A 24,112-nucleotide genomic window follows, 5' to 3' on the forward strand; every position below is an offset into this window, starting at 1 on the left:
TATGGAATGTTGTCACAATCTTTTGCGGTGTCGGCCGATACTTCTTCTACCGATTGGTGATTTATAGCTTGCTATTTTGACCACACGTATCTCCTAATTCCGCTTATGTGGTTATTCCATTCTTTTTTTTCTATTTGGTGTCAATTCGTTTTTGCACTGTATGCTACATTGTCTTCTAATGTCTTCACTCCTCTTTCGATCTCTCAGCGTATTTCCTGTAATTCTTCTCAGTACTGTCATCTCTGCCGTTTCCAGTAGTCTTTGTTTTATGGCTGTATCGGGTCTTGTTTCTGATGCATATGTCATTATGGGTCTTACACTGGTTTTATAAATTCTTGACTTCATCTTAGTGTTGACATGTCGATTTCGCCATATAGTGTTATTAAAACATCCTGTCAGTCTATTTGCTTTTTGTACTTGATTTCTCATAATAATGGAAAACAGGATAATAGAAGTTTGTAAAGTTTGTTTAGCAGTAAACGGTTTTTTTTTTTTTATAATTGGCTTTGGCATGAACCAATTAGCCAGACTTATTTTTTATTTATGAACAGTAAATGGTTGACTTCAATTAGTGTGGTCGTAAATATTATTAATTTTATCTGACTTTGCCCATTGTTAAGACCGGTCCGGAGCGATAAGCAAACGAGGTAGATAGAGTTGGTCTTTTGACAGTTAACACTGACTAGACTAGACGGTACTCATATAATAAATCAAAGGATCCACAAAATTTACAATAATTACGACGACAAAAACAAAAAAACGGATGTAAAATATATTGCTTTGCCTTATATACCCGAAATTAATGTTTTCAAATGAATTAAAATAAATTAAATCTATTTTAATTGCTAAGATTATAGAAAAACAAACATTCAAACGTATTTAAATTTTACCTGAAACCGGGCCTTTTATACTATTATCGGTTAACCCAGGATGTTTATAGTCGGTACTATTTGAAGTCAACCATTTACTGCTAAACAAACTAATCAAAAATTCTATTTACTTTTGTCTTCTTATGTTAGCCGAGTTTAGCCGACAATTTCATTCTATCAGAGGTATTTTCATTCTTACTGCTTGGCTATTCTAACACAATTATTTTAATTTTGTGTGAGTTTCTGATCTCATATTTACTATGGGGCATTTCACGTGAAGTGGATAACAGAAGTATACAGGAAGGTATAACAGAAGGATAACGGATAAGTGTGACCACATTATTTTTTTTGTATGGTGCTTACTGGCTGAGTTATCATCATCAGTTGGCGCTACAGCCCTTCATGAGCATTGGCCTGCCTCAAAACATTCTTCCATCCTTCCCTGTCGAGTATCTGTCTTCTCCATCTACTTACTCCAATCTTCCTGCACATAGTCCATATATCTGTGTTGAGGTCGCCCCCTTCTTCTTCCGACCGGTCTATTTAGCTTAGTTATTTTAGCAAACTCACTTTCATCCGTCTGCATAACGTGGCCCTCCTATCTTAAGCGGTTTATTTTGATGGTTTTCACGATATCTGCGTCACCAAAAAGTCTATACAGTTCGCAATTATATCGTCTTCTTCACAGGGTCTAGGACGTTTCATCGCCGCCAGTTCATCGCCACCGTTTCGATGCCGCCAGTTCATCGCCGGCCGATTCATCGCCGGCCGATTCATCGCCGGCCGATTCATCGCCAGTCAGTTAATCGCTAACTGATATATTTCCGAATAATTTTCGGCAGTTACATTTATTATTTATTTTTAGTATTAATTAGGAATTCTAGGAAATGCGAGATATGACCATTCCCGTTGCCATACTTAATCTTTTAATAGACTTTTAAACTTTTATAATATAAAATATAATTTAACACTACAAATTTAATACTATTTAGTATCAAATTTAGGGGAAGTAAAAATAGAACAGTAAATTAATATAATATTTTTTATCTTTTTATTTGTCATAAGTTTTGAACTGAATTTAACGTCGTGTCGTGTCATCTCCCATAATACAAAATCAACTGACTAACTGGCGATGAAACAGCCGGCGATGAAACGGACGGCGATGAAATGGACTGGCGATGAACCGGCGGCATCGAAACGGCGGCGATGAACCGGCGGCGATGAAACGTCCCATTCCGTTCTTCACATACCCTGTTCATTAACTTCGCTATACAGGGTGAGGCAGATAACTGGCCTATTAGGAATATCTCGAGAACTAAAAGCAACAGAATCATGAAAATTGGAATACAGGGGTTTTGAAGGATGATCTATTAAATGAAAATATTTTCATCTCTTTGCAACTTCCGGTTATACCGGAAGTTGCTTATAACTTCGTTTTTTTAAATGGGACACCCTGTATATTTTTACATTTTTGGATTCTCTTCGATGTCTTCTTTCTTAAAATATGAGGATTTGTAATGTTATACAGGGTATTTTAAAAGATAATTCCGTTTGTTTATTAATTTCGTAGCAATATTCACACCCTGTAGAATTGTAGTAGTTTGACAACTTAAACTCTACTTACGTTCAAATGATTTTTAATATAGTCTACTATTGTTAAGAATCATTAGTATAGCTAAATTTTTAATTTTAGTATACAGGGTTGGTCGAAACTCGGAATGAGTATTTTCTGAGTTTTCTTAAATGGAACACCCTGTATTTTAGTGTTGTAATGAAATGATATTTTATGGTACTTTTTTTATTTTTTAAGCATTCCCTATACCTAACTGCTTTAATTTGTGCTTAATTGTTAGTCGCACCAACAATCTTAACTACGTAGCTATTTTGATAGCTAAACCATTATTGGTAATTTTAAGGATCGGTCTGGATTAATATGTATTTATTTTTGAAAAATTGTTTGTGATTGAATATTTTCATGGCCAACCTAATAAAATTTTACGTATTTTTTGTTGCAATTAATGTTTAGCTTGAATCACCAATAACTCACAAATTAAAGCAGTTAGGTATAGGGAATACTTATAAAATAAAAAAGTACTATGAAATATCATTTCATCACAATACTAACATACAGGGTGTTCTATTTAAGAAAACTCAGAAAATATTCATTCCGAGTTTCGACCAACCCTGTATACTAATTTTTCAAAATTAGCTATACTAATGATTCTTACCGATAATAGACTATATTAAAAATCACTTGAACGTAAGCAGAGTTTTTAATGTCAAACTATTACAATTCTACAGGGTGTGAATGTTGCTACGAAATTAATAAAAAAACGTAAATATCTTTTAAAATACCCTGTATAATATTACAAAATCTCATATTTTAAGAAAGAAGATATTGAGGAGAATCCAAAAATGTAAAAATATACAGGGTGTCTCATTTAAAAAAACCAAGTTATAAGCAACTTCCGGTATAACCGGAAGTTGCAAAGAGATGAAAATATTTTCATTTAATAGATCATCCCTCAAAACCCCTTTATTCCAATTTTCATGATTCTGTTGCCTTTAGTTCTCGAGATATTTCTAATAGGCCAGTTATCTGCCTCACCCTATAATATAGTCCTCAATATTTTTCTTTCGAAGATTCGTAGTAACTCTTCATCTCGAGTCGTCATTGCCCATGTTTCCGATCCGTACGTGAGCACTGGGCGTATTACTGTTTTATAAAGTTTGCACTTTGTTGCTCTTGACATACATCTCGCTCTTAGTTGAGAGCCTATGCGAAAATAACAGCGGTTAGCCACGCGTATCCTTTTTCTTATTTCTTTGGATGTGTTGTTTTTGCAGTCTACCCGTGACTCTAAGTAGCAGAATTCTTCTACCGTTTCTATAGTTTCGTGTTGCATTCTTGATATAGCCGGCATATATTTAGTTTTTTTGGTGTTAATTCAGAAGTCCGATGTTTTCTCGCGTTTTTGATACGCGTGAAAGATTCATCTACTTAATTTCGAGTTCTTTCAATGATCACGATATCATCAGCATGCTATTATTTGTTTACTACGGGTACCCTTTATGTATATTCCCGAATCTCCCATAACTTTTTCTAACGCTAGGTTGAACAGCGTGCATGATAGCGCATCTCCTTGACGCAGTCCTCTGTTAGTTGTAAATGTTTCTGAAATATCCCCTTGTACCCGCACTTTACATTCAATTCTCCTCATTGGCAATTTAATTAATTCTACCAATCCTTTTGTTATCACAAATTAGAGCATATTCGAATATAATATCATTAGAGACTGTCAACAGTATCGTACGCTGCTTTAAAATTTACGAAGATGTAATGGCAGTCTATGTCGTACTCCCTTGTTTGTTCTATTTGTCTGATCTCTGATGGATGATAATGTGATCAATGGTAAATATGTTTTTTAAAAAGCCTGTTTCGTAGGATCCTATTATATTGCCAGTATACTGTGTCAGTCGTTCATTAAGTATCAGGGACAAAATTTTTGTATGGTGTATTCAAAAGGGAAATCCCTCTAAAGTTGGAATAGTCAAGCACCTTTCCTTTTTTGTGTATAGGACATAGAATTCCAGTATTCCAATCTTCTGATAAAGCGCGTTCTTGCCATACCTGTATTGATAGTTTGTGAAAGATGGTTACAATTACAAATGTGACAGCCACATTTAATTATTTCTGCGGGTAGGTTGTGCAAATGTGCAAACCACATGGTAGGACGTAGGACCCTGCAAATCGTACCAATTTGGGACACCCTGTACAGTGTAATATGTAGTACTGAATAACTCATTATTGTATAAATTTGTTCGTTTTTGCCGACAAATACTTTAGTGATATGCCCAGTAAATGAACGGGAAATACGGCGATACCGTGTAATTTTCAGGGGCAACTCCGAATTGCATTAAAATTTGGATTTAGGTTCTACTTACCCTCCACTTCAAAGTTGAAATTGTACCGTTGGTTGCTTTTACTTGAGGGGTGAAAAAACATACATTCAAGATAAGACCGGAAATGGATAAATTGACCGATTATAAGCAACTTTTGATCTATATTGTTTTTTATGTAAGTCGATACTTTTCGAGTTATTTGCGATTGAAAATGTTTATTTTTAGACAAAAAAACTACGTTTTCGGACGGTTTTTCGCAAATAACTCAAAAAGTAAATATTTTATCGAAAAAAATATACTTGGCAAAAGAGTAGCTTAAAAAAACCGAAAAAAAACGTGTATCAGTAAAGTCTATCAATCGAGTAAAACCAAAGTTGTATCTCATGAAAAATACGTTCTTATGCGTCTAATTCCAAATCGAATATTTCAAGGTGAAATCACCGAAAAATTAACCTTTAACTACCCGCGCATCAAGTTATAACATATGTAACTACACGCGTGGCGTACTTTATACGCCACAAGAAAATACACTTAAAAACAGTGGATGTGTTTATTTTTTTTTTTAAATACACTTAGTTGTTTGTTATAAACCTTATTCGGCATCAGTGAATACTTGGAGTTCCTTCTCAGTAAGCCAATTGAGATTTGGATAGCGCTTATCTAAAAGGTACCAAGCGCCAAATTGCCATTTCTGACTTAATTACATTAACTGGCCGATAATATTAAACTTTGTTTATCTAAAAAGTCCCAAGCACCAACTAAACGTCAGAGACCTCTTTTGGCAAAGGTTACCAAGTTGCGTGTTATGAATTATAGGACTCTGTTTATCTCTAAACGGATCCAAGCGACGAAAGTTTTATCATGTCGCATGTCGCTTGGATTCCTTTTGACAATTTATTTCAATCATTTGGTTTTCTTTTGATTAACGTGTTTTCGTAGAGTCCTTCTGATAATCCTCTTTAAGAAGTGCTGAAATATATAAGATGATTAAAGAAGCTGATGAGTCTGATTTGACTCTACAGACCAAGAACAAGATGATGAACAAGAAGATGAACCACAACACCACACTCGTCTAACAGGTCGACTAAAGAAAGGGGGATTTGCAAAATATCCCGGACAGTCTTTTAAATCCAGAAAAAAAATTAAAAGACGGTAACAAAAAACACTACACACTGAAAGGAATATTGAAGGAACAAAAACATATATCGACTTTCAGTGTAAATGTACATTAAAATGTAATGAACGCTTAATGAATGTTGACAGGTTATTAAAAAAAGGTTATAATTGAATGGTACGAACAACTTATTAATGTTCTGTTATTTAATAAAAGGATCCAAGTAAACAGTAGTTTTATATAAAAGATCCAAATCCTGAAATTAGTATTTAAACAGATTCATATACATTATTTAGATTTTCTCAAAAAAGAACCAAGCGCCATTTCATACTACAAAAAAGAGAAAAACTATTTTATTATATTTTTTTATAGAAGACAAATATCTAAACTCAATCTTTCCCCTAAAAAAATTGAGAAACTTAAAAAATGATAAAATGCCGATTTTTAAAACTGATAAATCTTTAATCTTAATTTACTCAAAACTGCAAAATGGCTGTTGGTACCTTTTTGATAAGCGCTATCCATTTATAACTGGAATCATGGAATAACTGGATTCCACGATAAATAAAATTAATAATAAAAATTTTTTTGAAATGTGATTTTTTACAGGAGAAAAAGTTTTGTTTATAAAGAAAAATATATTTTGTGCCATAATGACTAAAAAACAATTGAAATATGTACTTATATTACTACTTATATTAATATAATCGTGGCGTATATTGTCCACCACCGGAAACAACAAATAATAAACTAAATGACGATCTTCCCAGAACGCCGATTATAACTAAACTAAAACCAAATTGTAAAGCACATTCCAGTGATAGATTAGAGAGATAAACAAGGTCAAACATTAAATTTTTAAATATATTTGCAGTAGAATTCCTATATCTGGCGTACAAAATACGCCAGCGCGTGTAGTTAAAGGTTAAGCACTTTTCTGGAAAAACCCATTTAAACTTTTTTAAAGTGTTTATAAAAAGCTTTATTTTAATTGTTCACAAAAGTTTCTAGCATTAAAAATAAGCGAGTTACGCTCAAAATAAAGTTGCCCCCCTTTTTTTTTGGTAAAAAAATCATGAAAATCTCCCCGTGTTTAGGGCCCCAAATGAAATTAATCGCTACCGCTTTAGAAACAATTTATGTACTTACTTTTTTTGTTATATGATCTGTCAGTCTCACCGGTTTAAAGTGCTTATTTTTGAAAGGGTTATAGTTAAAAAAGCTTGAACGGGTCACTAATCACGAGTGTATGCAAATTTTGAACAGCCATATCTTAACCAATTTTTGTCTTGCGGAAAAACAAAATGGAACTAGCATATTTATAATAGCAAAACCTATATTTTTTACTTTTTAAGATTTTTCTTATCACTAATACTTTTTAAGTTATTTTGAAAAAAGGAAATTTTTCAAAAATTTTTAGAAATTTTTTTTTTACTATAAAACCAAATTTTTTCAAAAATAAGCACTTCGAACCAATTAAACTTACAGATCATATAAACAATATACATACAGTTAAAATAGATGGTAAAGCATTAACGACTAATTTTATTAGGGTGCTAAATAGAGGGATAGAGGGAGGTTTTCACAATTTTACTAAAAAAAAGGGGTCAACTTTTTTTTCAGTGTAACTCGTTTATTTTTGGTGCTAGAAACTTTTGTGAAAAACAAATATAAAGATTTTTTAGATACTTTAAAAATGTTAATAAGCTTTTCCCGAAAAGTGCTTAATTTTTCGGTGATTTTGCGTTGACTTATTCGATTTGGAATTAGACGAATAAGAACGTATTTTTCATGAGATACAACTTTTACTTTTTCTAAATTTATATACTTTACTGATACACCATTTTTTTAAATTTTTTTATAAGCTACACTTTTGCTACGAATATTTTTTTCGATAAAATATTTACTTTTTGAGTTATTTGCGAAAAACGGTCTGAAAAGGTAGTTTTTTTTTTGTCGAAAAATCAACATTTTTAATTGCGAATAACTCGAAAAGTATTGACTTACGTAAAAAACTTTATAGAACTAAAGCTGCTTATAATCGGTCAATTTATCCATTTCCGGGCTTATTTTAAACACGCATTTTTCACCCCCTGAGAAGGGGTGACTGTCACCCCCACGTAAAAGCAATCAACGGGACAAATTCAACTTTGAAGCGGAGGGTAAGTAGAACCTAAATCCAAATTTTCATGCAATTAGGAGTTGCCCCTGAAAATTACACTCCAAAACGGTCATTTATTGGGCTATTTATTAAATTCTTGGTCTAGTTTAATCATCTTTAAAGTAACTGAGAATTTTGTACAGAAAGCATACCAAGTGGTACGGCTTCACATAGAACGCAGAGCCTGAGGTGTCAAACTCCATCTGCTTGTTGCGAACAAAAAGGTGATAATTTTTACGGATGTGGAGATCCTTGGTGCCACCACCTGCAGTACAGCGATGATTTTTCTTCTGTTCGTAGAGTTTCCCCGGTAAGAGAAATCTGTGAGGATATAACTAACGAAGGCCAAGGAAATTGTAACGAACTTGGTGAGTGGATATAAAAATATTTAAACATTTTTAAGATTGTTATAATATTTGGATGTTATTTTCAATATTATTTTCCAAATCTGTAGTCAAAATAGAAAGATCCCATGAGGAATACATATATCACACATTTTGACTGACTGGTATAAATTTTTTTAATTGACATTAAAAAACAAACGTGAATTGAAAATTGAGACGATTCGTTTTCCTTAAAAGTGGTTACTTTTTGTTTCTCGCAGATTGGTATTAGCCCGATCAAAGAACAATCTGACCCCAAAAAAAATAAAGGAAGGATGAAAATTTGGGAATAGGTAGTTGAAATTGTCTAATATTATATAAGAAAAAGTTTACAATTCTACACCCCCTCCATTATTCAAAAATGGAGGGGAATACCCCTTCTCTAAGGTGAAAAATATACATTCAAAATAAGTCCGGAATTGGATAAAATGACTAATTCTGAGCAACTTTTCTTCTATAGAGTTTTTTTCCATAAGTCAATACTTTTCGAGTTATTTGCAAGTGAATATGTTCATTTTTAACAGACAAAAACATGTTTTTGGACAGTTTTTCGGAGATAACTCAAAAAGTAAGTATTTTAGCGAAAAAAATTCTTAGCAAAAATATAGCCCATAAAAATTGAAAAAAATGATGTATACATGAGGCCTGTAGACCCAGTAGAAGCAGAGTTGCAGCTAATGAAAAGTAGGTTGTTCTTCGTCAAATTCCAAATCGAATATTTCAATGTGAAATAACCCAAAAACGAAGCACTTTTAGGGAAAAATTCATTTTAACTTTTTTAAAGTGTTTAAAAAAGGTTTATTTTTGTTTTTTAAAAAAACTTGTAATATTAAAAGTAAGTGAATTACGCTCAAAATATTGTTGGTCCCTTATATTTTTTGGTAAAAAAATCGCAAAAATCACCCACTAATTAGCATCACATATACATTTTAACATTACCACTTCACAAGTTACTTTGTCGTATGTATTATTTATATGCTCTGTTAGTTTCATCGGTTCAAAGTGCTTCGTTTTGAAAAAGCTGTAGTTAAAATGGCTTGAACGAGTAACTAATCACGAGTTTAGTCAAATTTTGAAAAGCCATAGCATAACCAATTTTTGTCTAACAAGAAAACAAAAAATCAAAATTATTCAGAAAAACAAAACGTACATTTTATTACTCTTCGAGATTTTTGGTATTCCTAATTGTTTTTAAGTTAATTCCATAAACAATTACGATTTTTTTCAAAACTGAGCACTTTGAACCAATGAAACTTATAGATAATATAAACAATACATAAGTAAAGTAAGTTGTAAAGCGGTAACGATTAATTTTATTTGAGAAGCTAATTAAGGGGTGATTTACGCCATTTTTTTACCAAAAAATAAAATGGACCAACAATATTTTGAGCGTAACTCACTTACCTTTAATGTTAGAAGCTTTTTTAAAAAACAAAAATAAACCTTTTTTTAAACACTTTAAAAAAGTTGTAATGAATTTTCCCCGAAAAATGCTCCGTTTTTTGGTTATTTCACATTGAAATATTCGATTTGGAATTTGACGAAGAATATCCTACATTTCATTAGCTGCAACTCTGCTTCTACTGGGTCTGCAGACCACACGCGCATACACCATTATTTTCAATGTTTTATGAGCTATATTTTTACTAGGAATATTTTTTTCGCTAAAATACTTACTTTTTGAGTTATCTCCGAAAAACCGTCCAAAAACATTTTTTTTGGTTAAAAATGAGAACACATTCACTCGCAAATAACTCGAAAAGTATTGACTTAGTAAAAAAAACTCTATAGAACAAAAGTTGCTTAGAATTAGTCATTATATCCAATTGCGGACTTATTTTGAACGTATTTTTTTCACCCCCGAGAAAAAATTTTTTACCCCTTATTTTCCAATTTTTGTAAAATGGAGGGGATGTAGAATTGTAAACTTTTTCTTATATAATAATAGACAATTTCAACTACCTAATCCCAAATTTTCATCCTTCCTTTATTTTTTGGAGGTTTTCGTAAAATTTTGCGTTCCCTTATCGGGCTAATTTGTTGTTTTAGGTAACGTAATTATGATTTTAAATTTGGTTTCACCTGTGCTACCTTTAGATAATGGCCTAGGTTTAGTGTGTATTTCAGGGGTTGTCTTTTTCTGGATGAGACTATAGACAAAACGATTCCTCTTGTTTTATTTGCCTGTTTATGAATTATGCTCAGTATATGAGATTCTTTGTTGTTACCTCTTTGCAGTAATGGCAATATTACAATTTTTTCCATTGTCATGATTTAGTTTTGTATGTCTACTTTGAACCGCTGTGATAGATTCTTCTGGTACCCATAATAACTAATTTACAATCCGTTCTCAAGGAAGAAGGAATAATAGAGCAGCTTCTGTATGCAGGTCCGGTAATACGACTCTTCTTCTTCTTGTGGTGCTGTCTTCTTTAGTATAGGTTAGCGACTACACTAGCGAATCTGTCTCGGTCCACTGCGGCTATAAACAAAGATGTTGAATCAAGGTCGGTCCAATCTCTGTTTTTAAACTACGAAATCTGACGCCTACCGGGACCCCGTTTTCGTTCAATCTTCCCCTGGATGATCAGTGGCGCCAGGCGGTACTTTTAGTTTCTCATTATGTGAACTATCTTTTCTAACTTTGATGATCTTTAGTAGCTCCCTATCTGTACCTATTCTCCTCAGAACATTTTCGTTGGTGGTGTGGGTTGTCCAAGGTATTTTCAAGATCCTTCTATAAAACCAGAGTTTAAAGCAGGGGTGGGCAAAAGCCGGCCCGCGGGCCGGATCCGGCCCTTTTCCTTACTTTATCCGGCCCGTTGCAAAATCACGCAAGCAATTTTTTTAAGAGCGAACGTGCAAAATTTCGGGCAAATGCTTTCTAAATGCATTTATTTTTTTCGAATCCTGAGAAAACTAATAAGTATTTATGAAAAACTTAAACGCAGAATGAAATATTACATTATTACAGAGGGCCAAAAAGTCCCTGAAAACTTCTCTAATGTTTATTTTAATGAGTCACAGGGGTGAAAAAAAGGGAAAATTTAGTGCGATTTTTAATTTGACATACCTCATTCAAAAGAAACTTTTTATTTATTTTAAGGGACTTTCGGCACTCGGTAATAATGTAATCTTTTATTCTGCGTTTAAATTTTTCAAAAATATTTGTTATTTTTCTCAGGATTAAAAAAAAATGAATGCATTTAAAAAGCATTGGTCCGAAATTTTGCGCCTACGCTCGAAACTTTGCACCTACGAAATTTTGGCTATGCTTGAAATCAACAGTAGGTATTAGTGTTCGTGGTGTTCATATAAATATTGAATCTGTATCTTCTGCTTTTCTTAAAATTGTCTGTGTTTAACCCGGTCCAGGCGCGAATATTTTTCGGCCACGGCATTTGTCGTCTACCAGGACCCCTTTCCTTTGATTTTACCCTTCATAATCAGCTGCTGCAACAACAACGTACTTATCATTTCTAAGTATGTTCTCCTTCTTCTTGCTGTCTTTCTCCTTTTATTGAAGGTCACAAGTTCTCTAGTCCTTCCTCATTCTGTGTAACACCATTTCGTTCGTAATATGATCGGTCCATGATATTTTAAAAATTCTCCTAAAAAGCCACATCTCAAAAGTTTGCAGATTTTTCATTAAGTCAGCTTTAACAATCCAATGTTTTGCTGAAGATGGGGAAGGAATGTGAAGTCATAAAAACCATACAAATGAGAAAAGTGGAATATCTAGGCCACATAGGAATAAAAAGCCGCATCTCAAAAGTTTCCAGATTTTTGATTAAGTCAGCATTGACAATCCAATGTTTTGCTGAAGATGGGGAAGGAATGCGAAGTCATAAAAACCATACAAAGAAGAAAAGTGGAATATCTAGGCCACAAAATGAGAGTTGAGAAGTACTTCCCGCTTAAGCTCATAATCCAAAGAAAAATCTTGGGAAAGAGAAACGTGGGGCGTAGGAGGATTTCCTGTTTGCAAAATTTAAGGGAGTGGTACGGGTGCAGTTCAATACAATTGTTTAGAGCTGCAGCCGACATAGTTAAGATTTCTGTGATGGTAGCCAACCTCCGATAGAAGATGGTACTGGAAAAAGAAGAAGAACAATCCAATAAAGAAGAATAGAGTGGACATAACATTTTTATTGTTATCCCGGTTTTTCATGGCGTTCTCCGCCTTCCGGTTTCCAGCTTCGTCCAGGGTGAAGGTTCCTATCCGACATTGCCTCCTGAATGCCGTCTAGTCAGGATTGTTTCGGCCTTCCTTTCTTCCTTCTTTCCCTTGGCGTCCATTTTAAAATTTGTTTTGGCAGCCTGTCATCGTCCATTTTTTCTACATGACCATACACCAGTTGTCTCCTTTAAATTTCGTCTATGGTGGTTGACTTGACATAACATTTTACCATCCGATATCAGATTTGCAGATTGAATCTTTGGTTACTCAGAAATTTCTTCATCTTCAAAATGGCTGATCTTGATTACTCTATTCTTGATCGAATTTCTGAATTTCATTTTTTATCTGGATCCTGGTTATGACTTAATATAATGGACCATATTAATAATTTTGTAATTATACTGGGCATAAATTGTTTGCATGTACACCCAAGTAAGACAATTTATTATTACTATTATTTATTATTAACAGTCAAATGTACCTACTTGTCCATTTGTTTTAAAATGATACTTATAGGATTTTTGTCAAAAAAATTTCTTGGGCAGAAAAAAACTACCAAAAACATTAGCTTGTGCGTAGCGTGCATATTAGGTATAATCCTCCGGCCCGGGAGACATTTTGAAAATTTCATTTTGGCCCGCGCTTAAAAGTATTTGCCCACCCCTGGTTTAAAGACTTCTAACTTATCCATTAGCGTTATGTTAAGCGTTCAGGCCTCCGTTCCATACAATAGTATTGACCATACATAGCAATGCAGAAAACGACATCTAACGCTGATATTAAGCACATGTTTTTTGGTTTTTCATTTGGAATTGTATTTTTCGAGATATTAGACCGTTTCTATAATTTACCTAGGGTATCAGGATAAATAGTTTTTTCCGATTATAGCGCCATCTATCCACAATTCGAAAAAATGTCGCAAATAAAAGTTACTTATTTGTGCTTAAGCAATTCGAATGTGCAATATAAAATGTGGGTTCCTATTTAAGATTTTAAAGTTACCCCCACCCCACCTCCAGGGTGTGGAGGGGGTGTCGTGTTTGTTGTCATTCGATATATTTTTGAAAAATATTGAAGGTATTTTTCAGTTTTTTTATCCGATGTATATTTCGCGAGATATTCGACGGTCCCGTTACTGTTGGGACACCCCATTTACTCTCATGTCATTTATTTTAATCAAAAATGATTTAATAACCTAGGTTTTCATTAAACTTTAAAATAACCGTATTTGAAATTAAATAACCAATAAATAATAAAATTAATGATTATTTTTATAGAACCGTGCAGTTATTGAAAAAAAAAACAATAAAATTCAATCATTATGGCAATAAAATGTCTATTTCCATAAATCAATAAACCGGGATTAACATTCTCCGACAGAAGTTTTGAATTGTTAGACGACTGTAAAATAAGTGAAATATTGTGAAGGTTAATTATTTACAAAAATAGCGTAACTAAAAAAATAGCATAACTAAAATAGCGTAAACGTACAGCTGCGGTCACTGAATAGTTTACACCTTTATTTTTACATTTATTTTGATTTATTTTTTATTTATTTATTTATTTATTTACATTTTATTTCGATTTTTTTAATTTTAATTAACCTATTCTCTGTCTGCCATCGGTAATTAACGTCACCTTTGACATAAAAAGTGCGTTTAAACGAGGCAAAAATTAAAAAAATCTGCTACTAGATAATGTGTAAGAGTGTAGTAAACTATTGAATGGTCATAACTGTACATTTTAATACATCAATTGAAGGGTGAAGGAAAAAAACAGGGAATGTCACACTTTATAAGAAATTGAGATAGTGACACTATCTAACAGATATTTTATGTATTTATTATTTACTGGATACTGGTAGATAATAACTTGGACCGTCCGATAAATATGCCTATTTAAAATAGTACAGCGAAGGATAAAAACAAGGAGAGTCCACTTGAACAAAAACAAAAATTAACTACGTTTTTATTTCGAGTTTAATCGTTTAGTTTCCTTTGTTTGTGTTTGTTAGAAACTTCTTCTTCTTAGGGTGCCTGTCCGTTCCGAACTTTGACGATCATTCTGGCGATGATGACTTTGTTGGTTGCTTTACGGAATAGTTGTGTTGAGATCTTTCTATACCATGCTCTCAGGTTAGCAAGGCAGGGTATTCTTCTTCGTGCTGGGGCCCTTTTTCCTTAAATTTTACCTTGTAAACTGCATTGGAGTAGCTCGTATCTGCCTTGATTTCTCAAGTCCCAAGTACGGCCTATCACGATGTTGACTAAATCTGCGGTTGTGTTCATCCTCCGTATTCGTAGTACTTCTCCATTGGTGACATTGTCTGTGCATGGTATCTTCAGGATCCTTCTGTACAACCATAACTCAAAAGCCTGAAGTGTTAGAAACGGCACGGCCAATAAAGTTATGAGTTAAGCGTAATGGAGTTTCACAAGAAATTAATGTGTGTTTTAAAGCATTCATGTCAATACATGGTGTAACTAAGGGCAAAATTGAACAGCTACAAAAAAATTTAAAATCTACAGGAACTTCAGGACAGGACCAACGTGGTAAGCATAGTTCCCAACATAAAAAGTTGCATCCAGAATCGCGTGAAGCAATATATAACCACAAAGTCTTTTAAAACTAGATTATCCCATTACAGTTTACACGAATCTAAGAAAAAGTGTTTACCAGAGAGTTTGAACATTACAAAAATGTTCAACTTGTTCAAAGAAGAACATGCGACCATTAAAGTTACTTACGTTACATATCGGCAAATTTTTAACACGAAATTTAATTTGTCCTTTGGTTACCCAAGATCAGACACATGTTCAGCATGTGATGAATTCCAGGCGAAATTAAAATCATTAAATTATGACAAGGTTGCTGCAGAAATTCGTAAATTAACAATTCAAAATGAGTTACACAAACGTAAGGTATAGACATTCTATAATTTCAAAAAGGCTGCTCGCCAAAAGTAAAAAAAATCAGGCCACCATTGCATTAGACTATCAAAAAAATATTGTATTGCCTTTTGTTATAATTTTTATTGCCATTTTTGTTGCCATAATTTTGTTTTCAGCCTTTCTAGCAGCTGGTGCAACTAATGTTTGTAACATAAAATAATAATGTAATGTAAAATACAACGTGATGTTTGGACAGTCCTTGTTTTTTTCAGTTTTTATTTGTAGTTAGGTATTTTTTAATTTTTTTATCTCTGTTATGTACCTATTTTAAGTTTATTAAATAAAAATAAATACTATTTCTTCAGTGCAATGGTTTAAAGATATGTAGTCAAAAACATTAAATTTCCTATTTTCTCAAAACAAAGATAACGTGACATTCCTTGTTTTTCCCTTAACCCTTCAATTATTGTTACTATTATATCATTAACACTTAACCCCGACAGTTATTGCTATTTAAGACGTACACAACGTAATCTTTCGCGGGAGTACATTGCACACGAAAAAAAGAAAAACAGAAGATTTTGACTGGGCGTTCAGTAAACGTAAAATAACACATAGAACACCAAGTGTAGATGCAGGAGAAGATGACAAACTGGAAAAAATTACGTTATTATATAAAACTTTATGTTAAAAATCAAGCCAAAGCTTGCTACTTACGTCTACTACCCTTGAGACAAGCGTCTGCAGACCTTCCAGACTGTAATAATAACAGTGTCTCAGCGTATCTTATGTTGTTTAGTCGTTCTCCATTTATATTCCCTCGTTTTTTCCTTCCTTTTGATGGCAGTTGAATTTTAATTTTTCTTGTACTAAGTGATTTTGTAGTAAGTGATTTTTGACCTAATGTTTTATCACATTTTCCCGTTAAATAATTCGTATCACGTGATTGTATGCTATTACTGGACAAAATCGCAATGACCTTAATCATCTGTTAACTGGATTTCTGAATTCTGCTTTCTAAATCTGGATTTGAAAGAACTTATTTTGTAATTTTTTAAACTTAAACATCCGCTATTATAATAATCTACATTAAATTACTATAAATAATTTTAAACTAATCAAAATTTTTTCACAATAGGTTGTGCAATATGTGCCCAAGAGACGGACCCAAAAAGATCTATTAAAAGGGACGTTTCTGTCCAAACGTATGAAATGGTTAGCAAATGTACTTCTCCAATGTTAAAATTTCCCGGTAGAGAAAATAGTGCCGAAAGTATTCCTAGTAAAACGGGCAAACTAAAAAGAGGAAGAACAGTCGGTTATAATCGCAGTAGACAATCGTCAAGAGATTCGTTTTCATCTATTCCTTTAAAGAAAAACAGCGTAGAGGTACAGTTGCAATTTTATATTTCAGTAATAAATAATAGTATTCAAAACATATCCCAAGTGTATCATGAAATTTAAAGCAATACCTGCATATTATGCATTAGATCTGTTATGTTTCTCCTTTATGTAGTTCTACCCAGAAACAGACGTGTTGAAAGAACCCACTCATTATTTTAAAATAAAGTACAGATTCTTAATAGCAACCGTGATGATAAAAATAAATCCAATAACGCGTGCTTTCCACTTGTAATCTTTTCATCTTATCAGTATTTAAAATCAGTGTATGCTGTATAGTTTTCTTTGTCATGTAAAATTTGAAGTTTTCGGCATGGAATAGGAATTTGAAATGCGATAATCGAAATTACAATCCATGCTTAATCTTAATTGCTAATCATTATTTTCGTGCCGAAAAGCCATTGAATGGTGATTGCTATACTCTCATGCACTGAGGCTGAAAAATATTTACGTCGATTGCGTTCATGGAAAAACTTTTGAGAACTTCTTCTTCGTCAATGAAGGTTGGCTACTACTACAATTGCAAACTCTTCTCTGTCTTCAGCTGTTCTTATTAGCTGTTCAAAATTTAGCCCTGTCCAGTGTCGGATGTTTCTGAACCACAATAGTTTTTTCCTTCCTAGTAATCTCTTTCCCGTGATCTTTCCATTCAATATTATTTGAGCAGATTAGTACTTATTATTTCTCAGTATAATGTGTTAGCAGTTTTGCCCGGAATTTTTTATGGGGATATTTTGTCCAAAAAAATTTGTGGCGTTTATTTCTCCGAAATTTTTTGTGGGGATTTTTTGTCTGTTAATTTTTTGTCCTTTTCATTAATGCGTTATATTTTTTGCAGCAAAACACCATGTCAAGTCAAGCAAGTTATAAAGGTCTTCAAGAGAAAAAAGGATCCGAAAGCGATACTAAATCTGGAGATTCCAAGAAACCTCGAACTATACACATAGATGTTTACTGTACTGGTACTGAAATAGAATCTGACAGTAGTTCTTCATCGACCTCATCAAGAAGTAAGACTGTTTCTACTCCACAGACTGTATTTGAATCTAAAACAATGTATGTTAAACATCAAAATGCTGGCGATAAAAGTGTACCATATAATCTGAAAAAATCTAGCAGTAACATTAGCAAAAACTCACCATATCGGCTGAGTAAAACTAACAGCACATCACTGGACAAAGAAAATTCAGATGAGGAAGACAGTATAAGTACGGCTTATCCTTCAAAAGTTAGCTCATACTCTACAATCGGCCGTTCTTTGTCTAGTATGTCCAGCTTTCCCAATTCTGCTACCCCATTTTCTATGTCTTCCTGTACAGTACCTGACTACGAATCATCCATTGGAAACACCTCCTGGAAAGACACATATTCTGATATCGACAGTCTACTACACAGTCGAAGCACTATTCCTCAAAACGATAGTTTATATTTCGTACCACGAAAGATAGATGAAGAAACCAGCAGCAAAGACAGTACTTCAAAATTGACAAATACCACCAATAGTGTACATCCGAGTGATAGTTTCGAATATGCAGATTCTGAAGATAGGTTAAGAATTAAAAGAATGGAACGTATGTGGAGAAACAGAGTGCAGCATGGAATAAACACTCAATCAAAAAGTAAATTATTACAGCAACAAGAAAATCTACAAGATATTGTGAATAAAAGACTGAGTCGCATGAACGTGTCACGATCGAAAGATTCTGATTCCGATGCTAGCGACAAATCCGAGAAAGGTTGGACAATTTTAAAAAATGAAGAGAACACACATACCCAGTCTCAGAAACAACCTCCCTCGGATAAAGTACCTACACCACCCTTGTATAAATCCCCCAGTGCAGTTATAATCAAAGAAAGACTGAGTTTAGATCCTTCCTTGGGTGCTCCGTTTACTATATTCCCCGGTCAGTACACAGAACCAAGGTATATTGCCCGAAGATTCGGTCCAGTCATAACAGTTTTCAAAAAACCTGGACATCACATAGGTCCTGCGAAAAATCCTAGTTGTACGTGTGACCATTGTCGTAGATATTTCGAAAATTTCGGATTTAGAAATAGAACCTGTTCCGTGGGTGATACGCCGACAACCCCTTTTTTTAATTGGAAAGGGTTGAAAAAGAATGATTAAATTGTTTTGAGAGCTTGAATGTGTGTTTGATATTTTTTAAATTATTTTATGTTAGCCGCTACTAATTTACTGTGATCCATAGATGCATAAATTTTATAATAATTATAGCAAAGCAAAAAAGGTAAGAATATTTTATTGTAACTGTAGATAGATATTATTCCGTACACTACACTATTTTGCTTTGCAACTTAAATTTGACGCAACCTTTTAAATCTGATACATGTTTGCTCGAAATTAGGTCATTTTTTAACTGCGATTTTAGGCACAGGAAAGTTTGAGAGCCAGTAGTATGAAACTTGATCTTTTAAAGAAATCTTTGGAAATTAGGAAATCGGAATTGCCTGAGGATTCTCCGGTCGCAATACATTTAAAAGAAGAACTAGCAAATGCTCAAGCATTTAGTCCAACGACGATGCATTATACCAGTCTACAGCCATTCAGGGAAGGATCGGAGAACAGCAGGCATTTGACTTCTTTTTCTATGCTCAGCAGGTAAGTAGCATTGAATCAAATCGTGATACCTAATATTCTTCTTCCTCTTTAAAAGCAATTCTGTTTGTTCATTGGCGGATTGATACCTCCATCGAAGGTATCAATGGTTGTCACTCCATCTTTTGCGCGGTCGGTCGATACCTCTACCGATTGGTAATTTATCTCTTGCTATTTTGACCACATGTGTCTCCTCCATTCTGCTTATGTGGTTATTCCATTCTTTTTTCTATTTAGTGTCCATTCGTTTATACACGTTACACTGTACGTTACATTGTCTTCTAATGTCTTCGCTCCTCTTTCGATGTCTCAGCGTATGTCCTGTAATTCTTCTCAGTTCTCTCATCTCTGTCGTTTCCAGTAGTTCCTTGTGTTGTGGCTGTATCGGGTCTTGTTTTTGATGCATATATGTCATTATTGGTCTCACACTGGCTTTATAAATTCTTGACTTCATCTCAGTGTTAATATGTCTGTTTTAACCTGCCAGTCTATTTGTCTTTTGTACTTGATTTCTCACTTCTTTGTCCATTTCTCCGTAGGTTGACAACGTAATTCCAAGGTATTTTATTTGCATTATCTGTTCAATACTGATACCATCAATTTCTATTTTACATCTGATTGGTTCTTTACTTTACTGATTACTATTGTTTTAGTTTTCTGAAATCAAATTGTCATATTGAATTCTTGTGCTCTTATGTTAAATCTGTGGACCAATCTTTACAGACTATCTTCATCTTGGGCTCTCAATATGACGTCGTCTGCTAACAGAGTATTTTTACTTCTTTGTTTCCCATTCTGTAACCTCTTCCTTTGTTGACGCTTTTGATGATTTCATCCATGGTTAAATTGAAGAACATAAAACTTAATGAGTGTCCCTGTCATCCGCTGCCTTACGTGTAATACTACCATATTACGTTTAAGAATTAATAATATGTGAGACTTCCATGGCCAGTCAGGATAAACTAAACATCTTCCGGGTTTGTTCCCCGGAAGTTTCGCTACCTTTGTATGTTACATCTTCCGCAACAAGGGACTAGTATATTGGTCACTGTAACTTAAGTACTCAATATCTTAACACCATTGAAAACCAGCTGAAAACCAACATGGTGTGTGATGCCAATGGTATATGTATCTTCCGCTTGGAGGTCCTTGCTTTACGAACCTGTAGCTTTTTCATTTGTTTGTTAGCTGGCATGATGAAGTGACCCACGATCCGGATACGATACATGGCGGTATTATTGTTGGCTATTGGGACCGTGCAAGTTCGGCAAAGCGACCCCTATTTCTACGCTCTGTACTTTTATTCGCACTTTTAATTATATTGGCCAATTATATTAGTCCTGGTTATTGGATAATTGTCAAGGCCATAGTCCAAAAAAATAATAAGAAAAAATAAGATGCAGGTTATGTTATGCAAACGTAAACAATTGTATGTAGTAAATAAAATTAGTTATTAAAATGCAGTACTGCAAGCAAAATACAATTAATTAAATTTACCTTTATATAATAATTGCATATCATATCAATATTGTGGAGCAATATATAATTTTTCTGCTTCAATGACAGAAGGTATCAAATATACGTCAATTTGACAATTTCAATTGACAATATGAATTATTTAAGATAGTTGCAATATTTCTCCGCGACTCGCGCACGTTCGTTTCTTGTTTCCCTTCCAAGTACTTGCACACCGCGAATTGGTGTAGCTCAAGAAAGTGCAGTGTGGATTTTTGGTGTTGGGTTGAGGTGCTTTTTATGTGTCCGTCAGGTTGTCAGTTAATATTTATTTTCTGGAACTGTCTTTTAGAATTTTTTGGAATATTATTAAACGCACTGAGGGTAGCTGCGGATATGCGTACTAGGACAGAATGCTCGATGTCAACAAGGTTGTATGTAGAAAATGAGTTTTTGGACATTTATTTTGCGTACGTTTTGAGCCCATGGGTTGGATGCGATTAGTGATGGGTTTTATACCAATGATATTATGGGTGCAAATAAAATGGTAGTAGTTCACCTTTCTGAAGATTTTACGGAAATTTTCCTCTTTGTGGGGAGTCTCGAGTTTATGTATTACCTACACCTACAAGTACAAGTTTTGGTTGTTGGGTGAAAGCTGATGTGTGACATGGAGTGCATTTTTAAATGTTTCAGTTGTTACTTGTTTGGATGAGACAACTCGACTCTGTGATTGAAGGCAAAGGTAGAATGTAGAAAATAGGGCGGCAATAGAGCCTAATACACTACGACCTTTGCAGATCTATTGTGTTTCCCCCTTCTTTTAAAGCACTTCATCTAGCTTGGTCCTCTTAATGAGACTCAACAGCCTCGATAGTGGCCTTTTCATGTAGCCCGGTCCCCTCCCCCCCCCCCCCAGAGTTCTAGAAAACGCACTCATGCGAAACCTTAGCAATGACACAGAACGTGTAGAGTGGTTTCATCTTCTTCCAGACAGAAACGACAGGTGTCCTCTTCTGTCAGGCCTATGAGACTCGAGTGTCTATTGAGTCTACAGTGTCCAGTCAGCAGACCCACTATCATTCAGACAGTCCTGCGACTGCGTGAAAGTAAGTCTGCTGTAAATTTAGCCGAATGTCCTTTGATGAATTGGTTCGCCTGCCTCTGTCCACCACTCAAGAGACTTCTCTTGAAACCATTTGTGTATGGCTGTTCCTTTTATCGTATTTGAGATTCCAAAGAAGTGTTCCGGCCCAACGTGGCATAGATGCGCCTTCTCGGGCCAATTCATCGGCCTTCTCGTTGCCACGATGACCCTTATGTCGCGGCAACCAGGTAAGTATCAACCTGTTTCGATTTCCCACCTGAGAGAGGACATTCAAACTATTCAAACAGTTCCATACCAGCAATGAATCGACCTGTACCGAACTGAGAGCCTTTAGAGCCGCTTGACTAGCCGAATAGATAACGATGGAATCGTTATCGAGATTTCGAGTGACTAGTTCCATAGCGCACCTTTGTATAGCCGCTACTTCGGAGGAAGGCAAAGGTAACACGAAGGAATCCACCGATTTCGTTTAACTTATTACTACCATTTTAAATATATTTTTATTACATCCTACCATGTTTTTGTTGGGTGGCCTTACCTTCCTTACCTTTCTCCAAATGTTATATAGATGAGTCTTCTGGAGGCCCTTCTCAATCGGACATAAAGTAAAGAATGTCAGAATTCCTTCAGCTGCTTATTCTACACTACTATTATAGTAGGGTTCTTGAACTAAGGGATAACATTGTCCAATATCAAATATGCATTTGAGTTGTCTTTGAGTTTGTATTCTGCGGTGGCAAAATATTGCCAAGATATTTCATAGTATTAAAAATCATACTCTATCTAAAGTCGAGTAAAGTAAAGCGGTAGAAATCCGTAAACATCCCGAGAATATAAATAAACAGGGAAGCCATCTGGAACCCGACTCTGCACTGTCCGCCTGAACGCCCCAACAGAAGTAACACACGATTATAGCAACACTCATCACCCTAAGGCTACGGCTCCACGGGCGAGAAATTGACGCTAGCAGTAGCAGTAAAATGAACTTAAGGTTCCGCTGAACGGAATAGGAATAGCCGAACTGCACCGACTACAGGACTTGTGCGTAGTCGGTTTAGTTCGGCTATTCCCATTCCGTTCCGAGGAACCTTAAGTTCATTTTAATTTAATTTAATTTATTCAATAAACGGCAGAGCCAATTTACAAAAAATGTATAAAAAAAAATGAAATATTATGGTAAACAGTAAAGATAACCAATTTTAACCTAAAATAACAAATAACAAAAGATAATAAAAATGACAACAATGACAACAATAAAAACCAACAAAATCAAATTAGTAACAATAATAAATAATTAATAAATTATACGACCTTAGTACTTTACTTCAGTTACTGAATTATGTATGCTTCTTTTAAATACACGAAGACTGTCCACAAATGGATCAAGACTGTTTTGATTATGATTAATTAGACGCAAGGTGCGTGACAATGGGGAGTAAAAGCAATAGTTCGTATTATGATAAGGTATGCGAAAAATTGGGGAAACCCGTCTTTGGACAGTATTGAGGCTTATAGCTTGTAAGATAGTTGGGCAATGATATAGACCAGTGGTTCCCAACCTTTTATGTCTGGCGACCCACCTCTTGATGTTTTTCATATTCGCGACCCATCCCTCACCCATGATGATAGAAAAAAATAAGGAACACGGTCACTATACGCTACACAGCTACTGTAAGAGCCACACCGTGACCCACCTGAAAACCGTCCGCGACCCACTAGTGGGTCGCGACTCACCGGTTGGGAAACGCTGATATAGACCATTTAATATTTTATAAATGATTGTTAAATCTGATTTAGCCCTTCTTACTTCCAAGCTATCCAATTTAAATGTTTGATTAACCAGATCATAATTAATGTTAAAACCCTGACAAATATTGATATGAGCTCGAAATGCCAAAGAACGAAGAAATGTTTTCTGGATGGACTCAATATTTCTAATGTGACAATCATAGTAAGGTGACCATATAATTGAGGCATATTCCAGCAATGAGCGCACAAAAGAAACATATAACCTTAAAAAACAATTCGGT

General features: G+C 34.4%; 2 protein-coding genes across 11 annotated transcripts in view; both read left to right on the forward strand.

Annotated features, from left to right (window-relative positions):
• The window catches only part of LOC126890379 (vitellogenin-1), a 33,165-nt gene extending 14,116 nt beyond the window's left edge, over positions 1-19,049 (forward strand). For both annotated transcript variants that reach the window (XM_050659262.1, XM_050659263.1), the window contains exons 3-5: positions 8,191-8,415; positions 16,640-16,890; positions 17,741-19,049. In XM_050659262.1, the coding sequence (XP_050515219.1) occupies positions 8,191-8,415; positions 16,640-16,890; positions 17,741-19,030 (1,766 nt within the window). In that variant the 3' untranslated portion in view covers positions 19,031-19,049. The remainder of the gene's footprint in view (positions 1-8,190; positions 8,416-16,639; positions 16,891-17,740) is intronic.
• The window catches only part of LOC126890378 (serine/threonine-protein kinase N), a 176,817-nt gene that overhangs the window by 79,097 nt on the left and 73,608 nt on the right, over positions 1-24,112 (forward strand). For all 9 annotated transcript variants that reach the window (XM_050659254.1, XM_050659253.1, XM_050659257.1 and 6 more), the window contains exon 5: positions 19,293-19,522. In XM_050659254.1, coding sequence (XP_050515211.1) covers positions 19,293-19,522 — 230 coding nt within the window. The remainder of the gene's footprint in view (positions 1-19,292; positions 19,523-24,112) is intronic.

The sequence above is a fragment of the Diabrotica virgifera genome, chromosome 8 (genome assembly GCF_917563875.1).
Source record: "Diabrotica virgifera virgifera chromosome 8, PGI_DIABVI_V3a".
In the NCBI taxonomy this organism is placed as follows: domain Eukaryota; kingdom Metazoa; phylum Arthropoda; class Insecta; order Coleoptera; family Chrysomelidae; genus Diabrotica; species Diabrotica virgifera.